Raw genomic sequence first — 9,611 nt, 5'->3', positions numbered from 1 at the left:
GAACATATTATGGCTAAGGCTACAGTTATACACGTCGTAATAATAATATTAAACACCCTGTCTGTTGACAGTCATCAACTCTTCTCTCTAGTTATCCTTGACCAGATGTACCCTGTAGAAACTCATAAGCATGCCTAAGCATTTAACAGTCTAACTAGACATCCTATCTCCACTAAACATTTCTAATACATAAAGTATCTATCCAATATCTATCTGACTAAAAATACCTAACAACTTTTAACACTTAGTGAATTGCAGCTGTGACATTTATAGAATAAATGGGGTTGTTTTGGACCTCAAATTCTGTTCAGTTTTAATGAGAAATCATTTTCTGGAACATGTGGAGTAACTATAGATTTGTCCTTTAGTTTGAAATGAAAGTTTGAGTAGGCTGACATTCAAGTCCTCTATAGATAATGACAGCCCCCCCCCCACAAACTGTCAGGGTTGGCGCGTGAGGCTGCCAATAATGTCGTGGTGAAATTAAATTTCCAGAAGAGGATACCTAAAACAAAACCGTCTCTTTAATAAGAGCACAGGCACGGGAAAAAAAAAAACCAATTACAAAAAAAAACATGATACAAGACACGGTGTAAACACAAAATGCACTTACAGGTCAATTTATACAGTCCAGACTCAGAGCCAGCGAATACATACATCCAAGGAATCCAAAGTTCATTGTCCAAAATGGAAGCCCGATAATTCATACACAGTAGGCAGTCCGAAGCAAAAGGACAAGGCAGAATACAGTCAAAGTATACGATCCGAGTCAGAACAAGAAATGCCAAAACAAAACCGCTGGCGAGTCAGAGCTGGAGTCTAGAACAATCTAGCAGCATCCTGATGGGAGGATACTGCCTAAATAGGGGTGAAAACAGGTGCAAACACTCAGGAGCAGGTGAAACTAATGTGAGTGATGACTAAAATAAAAAGACCGAGACTATGGTGAAAACAAAAACAGGAAGCAATGTCAAAATAAAAGCACGAGAAAGGAAACAGGTGGGACCGAATCATGACAAAAACAAAAAATGGATGACTGCACCCCTACCTGAATCCTATTCCTGTGGCTATCCAAACGACCAAAAATCAGGTGTTTCTCACTTTTGTCTTTGACTTTAGATTTCAAAGCTGATGCTGAAAATTATTTATTTTTCAGTACTGTTGGGTGAGGAGGTACGTTATATGTGGTACTGACCATCTTTAACACATTACAAACGGCAATCAGTGATTTTGTTTGTTGTCTTATTTTGCTTGTCTTCATCATTTCTCCACGGAGCTAATTGGAGCTGATAATTGCTACAAGGCTCATAACATATTGACCTGAGCTCTGTAATAAGCTGGTGAACACCACCAAAAATATTCATTTCTGAATATTGATATAATTAATATGTCTCTTTGTGTCCCTATCAGGTGAGACAGTGTTGAATAAACAAATTTTCCCTTGTCATATTTCAGAACCAGTCAGCATTCTCATTAAAATGTCAGTCTATATTTGCTGTGTGAACTGTTGTGGATTTCAGCATAAAAATAGCAATTGAACAGTAATATTTTCCATGTCGAACTTAATTATATGATTCACACCGATTACTCCAGCAGCACAGAAAGGCTCGGGCCATTTTTCCTTTGCCTGCTGAGTTTTGTGAGCAACGTATTACGTGATCACTCACATGCAGCATGAACAGACTAGGATCAATTAATAATTGAAAACCTTTAAACTACTTGAAGAGCGGATTGGAATCTACCTTAAGTCAGAGGCAGGCAGTGTCGAAGGGCACCAGGTTAAATAGACATGATTAATCAACTTGATAACAGTATTTGCATTCATTTGAAACAATGCATGTGTAAACAGCAGCCACATCCCACTGACAAACTAATTTAACTGTTTGCGTGTAGTGTGTATTACTGTATTGTGTGCTGATTAGGGATGTAACAATACCAAAAACTCACTGTACGATATTGTCACAGTAAAAAGTCCATGATATATTTGTCACAATATTAAAGATGAAAATACGAAAGATCAAAAATGCCTTTTGCTAAATAATAAATCAGTGTTTTTTATACGATTTTCCTTTTAAACTAGTGTTTTTGCTTTCCTTCTTTATTTAAATAAAACCAGCCAGCCATGACCACCAGGCCAGTCATGGCTGTCAACATGGCATGGAGAGGTGCCACACTGATCACCATCACGCAACACCAATTTCCAATTAACCTGTTATAAAATGCACATCCAGTTATTTCATAGGCATTACAGTATGTGGGCAAAATGCAGGCCACCCTGTTGACTAAAACCCAACAGTCTTTATGAGAAGACCAGACAAGAGTCCCTTGGACTAGTCCACCCTGCTGAGGATGAAGACATGAACAAGTTTCTCTCAATCTTGTCTGGACATAAGACTTCTGAGTTTTGCTAATTTGTTAAAAATGATGTTAGAGAGCAATTAGTAATGTAATTAACTTTTCAGTGTATAATTAGTAATTGCTTATAGTTTTCTTGTAACTTGTCCTACAGTGCCTACTAGCATACTAGCTCTATCTCCATTGTGTGAGAGTGATTCCCTGGGCCTCTGCTAGTGACTGGAGCTATAAAAGTTAGTTTACACAGCAGAAATGACCAAATACATTGATATAGCAGCTCCTCAACCTCATCATTTTCCTACAGATGGCAGTGCCCCACTGCTGCCATCTATAGACAGCCTCCTTTCATAACAGATTGCTCCCAGTGATAACTGCTGGAGTCAGTGTGATGCTGCTACTGCTCACTGCGGCCATCTTCCCACAAGAAGCAGTAGATAATGATTTCATCATTTCCTCAATTATTGACAGCTCTTGAGCTCCAGTGTTAAGTTTCCAGCACTGTAGAGGGAATTAACATCCGTAAAGTATTATACAGTTTGTGTGTGCGTGTGTGTGTGTGTGTGTGTGTGTGTGGGGGGGGGGGTTTAACTAGACTTGCAGCTCTCAGGGCTCAGAATGAGGAGCTCAGATATGACAGGCTCATCAAATAATTTGTTTCATACTGCTGTGGTTAGACTACCGCTGCGTCAAAAGGCTTTGTCCTAAAAATGACCTTCTCCCTGCTGAGCTGCCAATCATTACTCATCACATTAGACACATTCTCAGCTCCACCTTGCTGTGCTGCCTTTTAAACACTCCCTTTCTTTGTCTGCATTTGATTCTTCCCCTGCATTTTTCTCCCATTTGACAAATTCATGTGGGCCAGGTTCGAGCCTACCTCTTTTTCAGCTAACCAGCTTTTACCTCAGCCTTACAAAACTTCCACCAGAGACCCCATTGTGTGGTCCTATAGCAGCACTTGCAATAGAGCAGCAGACAAATGACCCTTGATTGCAGTTTGACTCTGCAAATATAGTGGCAGCACTACTGGCTTCGAGTTTTTTGTCCATTTTACTCTCTCATTAAGGTGAATGGATGTCTTCCAGTGACATTTCCAGCTAGTTTTTTTGTAATAGTGAAAGAGGTGCTCAGTTCAGTATTCAAGATCTAAAGAGCTTTGCATAAGAAGTTTTTGTCACCAAAGAATAATGCTAACACTACTGAGATATTTACAGATATTTACTGTTTTTACTCTGCTATTTCTCAGCTTCTTAAATGCCCATCACCCTGTTGTTCAGTGCATTGTTGAGAGTGATAATTGCAAATAGCATTACAGTACCTCAAGCTGAAAGGATCCCTTTCATTGTGACTGACAAGCTTGTCACAAACAGCCACATGTAATAGAAGGTATCACACCAATCTTTCTTTCTTTGGAGAAATAGCTCTGTTGTTCTGTTGCACAGAAACTTTGAAAGCAGTTAAAGTTTGAATAAAGCCATATATATTCTTCTCTGTAGCAGGGACAATGTGCCTAACACCAGCAGTAGCTGCCAACACAGGTTATTTCTGAGAAAGTTTATTTATATACAAGGATATTTGCATGTAAGCTGCACACTGCCTTTCACATAAATGTAGTAAATGGTGACATACAATAGGAAATGGTCCTCAGACAAAAGAAATGGGCCACACTGCTGAAGAAGCAGATGCTTTTTGAAAGCAATTTTGTATCATTATGTTTCTGCAGTCAGCAAATGATGAAAATCCTTAGCATTTTGTACTTTTTACAGCTGTAATAACTCATTCATTTTCCTCTTCTCTTTCTGTTTACAGCTGCCCTGCAGGTGTCCATATCCTTGAACAAAGTGGAGTTAAGTGTCGGAGAGTCCAAGTTCTTCATCTGCACAGGTACAAATGCCACACACATTGCTCATTTTTATGTATTTATGTATGTGTGTCTGGAGACCAGTCAGAGAAGCAAAAGGGGAGTTTACATCAACACTTATAAAGTCTATTTGTTGTTAATATGACAGCGAATAACACACAATCCATGTGGTCCATATGGTGAGTGACCCTTTGACCCTGCTGTGACTGGATCCACGAAAGGGGCACCCCCTCCCCCCTCTCATCCCTCCTCCTCATTGTCCTCTCTGAACAGTATACTGTATTAACACTCAGGCATAACAAAGAACCTGCCACTAGTGCCAGTGGCTCAGTAGGGTGGCAACACCTTCTGGCAGGGCTCTGCTCTCTGCCTCTTCTCTCCTGCCAAGCCGCTCACAATGGCGCTAACAGCCAGGGGGAGGAGTGGCACACTGGGAGGAGCCTCATATGGGTGTGGAGATCTAAGGAAGACAGAACTGGGGGTTGGAAAATGGAAGTGAATGGAATCAAATTGGCAGGAAGTGAAAAGCAAAGGTAGAAGCTTTCACAACAAAAGCTCAGACCTGAGAAGAATGGGTAAGGCTTTGAGGCAAAAGAGTGTTGGAGGTGGGTGATAAGTAGCCACTGTCAATGTTTGTGGGAGGAAGTGTTTGTGTCACTCGTTCCTTTCATTTTTCTTTTCCAACACGGGTGTTTGCACCAGGCCTGGTTTTTTACCATATTCACATGCAGTCCTGCCAAGTGAGGTGGGTGAAAATCAGGGCTGAACAGTCAGAGGCCAAAGCAAATAGCCCAGTGAAATCGAAGTGAGTCTGGAAAGCAGTAAGTCTTTTAAAGTGCCGTTTTGGCTTTAAGTTGCTGTGGCCTATTGTATGAATCATGCACACATAAATATGGATTTTACAAAAGAAAAGAACAGAAGGCAAATAAAGACAATTATGTTGTTTGTTGATTCATAGGCTTGAGCTGTATGTAAGGAAAGACAGAACAAAGAAGTAAATGTTGTTCTTGAAATAAAGGAACCTTGATGAAATCAATTTTTTTTTGTTCAGTACTAACTTTTTTTGTTTCAGATATTTGCTCAGAAAAATTGGCAGTAGGGTAAAATGATAGAACACCAGATCTTTTCAAAGAAAGCACTTCCTTTCTCATAAAAAAACTGCTCAAATGAACCGTTTTAGGTCAAACTGAGACCAAACACTGATCAACATGGGACCCTGGAGGAAGACCGCTTTGATTACATAATGGTTCTGAATCCTGCTGGGTGCCTTTTTTCCATGTCTGTTCCCAAATCTTTCATATTGTCAGGTCTGCACAGCTTTTGTTTTTTTCTCTCTCACCTGACAGGTGCGGTTACCCTGGGTTACGCCTACAGCTGTGTCCATTCAGTAATTACCCTCTTGCCTTCTTAAACCCCGCTCAGACAGTCAACAGACGCTGGTTTGTTGAGACATATCCTCCACTTTACTCGGCTCCCTGAAAACGACATATCCTACCGGAGTTTTGTCTTTCAGCGTAGAACGTAGCCTTTCCTCTTAAAGTTACGATCTGATAACCCGACCTCACCTCCTGTTTTTTTTTTTGTGTGTTTATGCTTGTTTCCACGCAGAGGCTCCAGTTTTCTAGTACTCTTTTGTTTTTTTTCCTCTTCGACGCCAGTGTGTTTGACGAGGAGGACTCACTCACCTGTGCTGATCTCCCAGTGAAACCACCCAGGTGCTCCAGCTGCCTTGCCTCTGCCTCTATGTTTTTGCTTGTTGGTGACTGGACAATAACTGTTATTAAACCCGGCCAAAAGATAATGGACTCCGCAAGCTCGGGCACCAGCAACCCCCTCGATCCGTCCACCCTGGTCCAATATGGGATGCAGATCAACCACCTGGGACAGTCTCTACAGCAGCAGATGGACGTAATCAGGGACCTCTCCCAGCAGGTATCACTCCTTACCTTCTTTCTCACACACCTCGCAGCTTCCTCCACTCACACCTCACCAGGGGACCCGGGCTCTTATTCTGCCCATCAGCATAGTCTGGTCCGAGAGGCTCCCATCCTGGACCCTGAACCATTCAGCGGTGATGTGGAGAAATTCAGTCGAGTTCCGCATATTGGCTGCAGAGGCGGGGGGGGGAGACCAAGCACTATGAGGAGCCTTTTGGCATGGGCTCAGGGATTACGTAAAGGACGCACTCACCACCCGGGATGATGCCCAGGATTTTGACTCTCTTGTTGATCTAGCCATCAGATTGGACAATAGGTTGAGAGAGCGCCACAAGGAAGGGATGGCACCCTCTCTCTGCACATGACCCGCACCAGTCTCGACCAGGCCAGGCAGTCGCCCTCATATAATGTCACCCCCTCTCATGGCTTCGGACTCAGCCAACGCCATAGCCAAGGAAGAGCCCATGCAGCTCGGTCGTACTCGGCTGACCCCGCAGGAGCGGGCCCAATGAATGAAGATGGGAGCATGTTTTTACTGCAGCGACTTGGATCACCTACTAGGCAACTGTCCCATACGGCCCAAAGACAGAGCCCGCCAGTGAGAGTGGGGGCGCTGGCGGGCGCACCTCGGAACACCACCTGTGTCAAGTTACCAGTGACACTAACAACAGAGGGATGTTCCTTTTCATGTACAGCCCTTGTGGACTCCAGAGCAGGGGAGAGTTTAATTGATCAGAGCTTAGTCGAGCGTTTGCTCCTCACGCCTGAACCCCTCAAATGCAGACTAGAGATGTGCTCAATGGATGGTCGTCCCATGGCTCCCATAACCCACCAAACACCACCTATACAATTCATCATCACCGGCAATCAACAAGAACGCTTGCAGTTCAAGATCCTGCCGACACTGGAGTCGCCGCTGGTTCTGGGTTACTCCTGGCTGCGTTCCCACAACCTGGCAGTCTGGGTTTATCACACAGTGGAGCCCCACCTGCTCCGCCTCTTGCCTCCATTCAGCCAGTCCCCCTTCCATCACCACCGACACTGCCCCCCCTGCAGACAAAATTGATTTTTCACAAGTCCTGGCAGAGTATCATGACCTAGGACAGGTATTCAACAAGGACCCAGCCTTGTCATTGCCTCCACACCGTCCTCATGACTGCCATTGAACTCCTCCCTGGTGCCCCCCTCCCCTTTAGTCGGCTCTACAACATCTCAGGACCAGAGCGGAGGGCCATGGAGGACTACATCCAGGCCTTATTACAGTCAGGTATCATTTGTTCTTCTTCTTCACCTCTGGGCGCGGGGTTTTTCTTTGTGGGGAAGAAGGACGGGTCCCTCTGTCCCTGTATTGACTTCAGAGAACTGAACCGTATTACTATGAAGAATCAGTACTCCTTGCCTTTACTGTCCTCTGCCTTTGAGTCCCTTCAGGGTGCCTCGGTGTTCACAAAGCTCAACCTACACAATGCCTACCATTTGGTGAGAAGCCGACAGGGGGATGAATGGAAAACAGCCTTCAAGACCTCCCTGGGGCACTTTGAATACCTTGTGATGCCTTTTGGGCTGACCAACGCCCCTGCAGTGTTCCAGGCTCTAATCAGTGATGTGCTGAGGGACTTTATAGGATGCTTTGTGTTTGTCTATTTAGATGATATCCTAGTCTACTCTTCTTCATTGACTGAACATCATAAGCATGTCAGACAGGTCCTCTTATGGCTTTTGGAGAATAGACTGTTTGTCAAGGCTGAAAAATGTGACTTTCATGCTGATTCCATTTCCTTTCTTGGTTTCATAGTGGAGGCGGGCAAGCCGACCCCTCAAAGATCACGGCAGTAACTGACTGGCTAACCCTCCAGACCCGGAAGGACCTGCAATGTTTCCTGGGTTTTGCAAACTTCTACCACCGTTTCATCAGAGGCTTTAGCTCTGTGGCCGCCCTGACTTCCACCAAGGTGGGGTTCGCGTAGACCCAGGAGGTGGAGCAGGCCTTCCGGGAACTACCTCAGCCCCGGTAGTCGCCCACCCAGACCCCGCTAAACAGTTCATTGTGGAAGTAGATGCCTCGAAGATGGGAGTGGGAGCAGTGCTGTCACAACGATCAGAGGCGGATCACCACCTTCACCCATGTGCGTACTTCTCCAAATGGCTTACGCCCGCAAAATGCAACTACGATGTGGGCAACAGGGAGCTTCTTGCAGTGAAGATGGCCCTAGAGGAGTGGTGTCACCTCCTGGAAGGAGCGGAACAACCCTTCATTGTTTGGACCGACCATAAAAACCTGCCGTATCTCCAGTTGGCAAGGCGCCTTAATCCCAGACAAGCCCGCTGGGCTTTGTTTTTTGGCAGGTTCAACTTCACCCTCACCTACTGCCCTGGCTCACGCAACTTGAAGCTCGATGCCCTGTCTCAACAGTTCCTCCCAACAACACCCAAGGACACTCCTGACACCATACTACCACGTCCTGCCTCATTGCCACCGTCACCTGGGAGATCGAGGACATGGTACGAGAAGCCCAGCACAGCCAACCAGACCCAGGAAACGAGCCTCCAGAGCATTTGTTCATGCCTGACGCAGCCCGAACCCCGGTCCTTCAGTGGGCTTACTCCTCACGCCTCGATTGCCACCCGGGCGTTTAAAATGCCCTCTGTTGTTTCACCAACCACGAACCCACCTCATGGAGCCTACTGTTGCCCCGGACAGAATATGCACATAACACCCACACCAGCTCAGCTACAGGACACTCACTTTTCGAAGCATTTCTGGGTTACAAACCACCAGTATTCCCTGAAGAAGAGACAGACATAGCCATACCTTCAGTCCAAGCCCACATTCAGCGTTGCCACCATCTCTGGGAGAAGACAAGGGCGGCCCTGTCACGGACAACAGAACAAAACTGCCGCGTGGCAGACTGCCGCCGCAGGACGGCCCCACAGTACCAGAGCAGCCAACAGGTCTGGCTATCAGCGGAGCACATCCGCCTCAAGGACACCTCTCGCAAGCTGTCACCATGATTCCTTGGACCATTCACCACTGCAGACATCATTCATCCAACTGCTGTCCAGCTGCAGCTGCCCCAGTAACTATGAGTGCATCCTGTGTTTCATGTGTCCCAGATAAAGCCCGTATCCTCTAGCCCTCTCTGCCCCCCGCCTGACCTACCCCCTCTGGCCCTGGAAGCGGAAGGGGGCCCTGCTTACAAGGTCCACCATCTCCTCGATGTTCGTCGCCAGGGGCGTGGGTTCCAGTACGTGGTCAATTGGGAAGGCTACGGCCCTGAGGAGCGCTCCTGGGTCTCACGCTCCTACATTCTGGATCCGGAGATGGTGCGTGACTTTCACCGCTCGCACCCGGACAGGCCTGGTGGGGCGCTCTGAGGCTTCCTTTGGGGGGGTACTGTTGGGTCTGCACAGCTTTTCTTTTTTTTCTCTCTCGCTCCTGACAGGTGCGGTTACCCCGG

At 45.9% G+C, this 9,611-nt stretch overlaps 1 protein-coding gene across 4 annotated transcripts in view; it reads left to right on the top strand.

Annotated features, from left to right (window-relative positions):
* The window catches only part of LOC109971409 (neural cell adhesion molecule 2), a 324,939-nt gene that overhangs the window by 223,947 nt on the left and 91,381 nt on the right, over positions 1-9,611 (top strand). For all 4 annotated transcript variants that reach the window (XR_002276551.1, XM_020619638.1, XM_020619637.1 and 1 more), the window contains exon 2: positions 4,165-4,239. Coding sequence is in view for 3 of the 4 variants with exons in the window: in XM_020619638.1 (XP_020475294.1) it covers positions 4,165-4,239 (75 nt within the window). In the remaining variant the exon portion in view is untranslated. The remainder of the gene's footprint in view (positions 1-4,164; positions 4,240-9,611) is intronic.

The sequence above is a fragment of the Monopterus albus genome, unplaced genomic scaffold, assembly GCF_001952655.1.
Source record: "Monopterus albus unplaced genomic scaffold, M_albus_1.0 scaffold224.1, whole genome shotgun sequence".
Lineage (NCBI taxonomy): Eukaryota > Metazoa > Chordata > Actinopteri > Synbranchiformes > Synbranchidae > Monopterus > Monopterus albus.
Note: the sequence above shows the minus strand (reverse complement) of the source record. Positions and strands in the feature narration are given on the sequence as shown.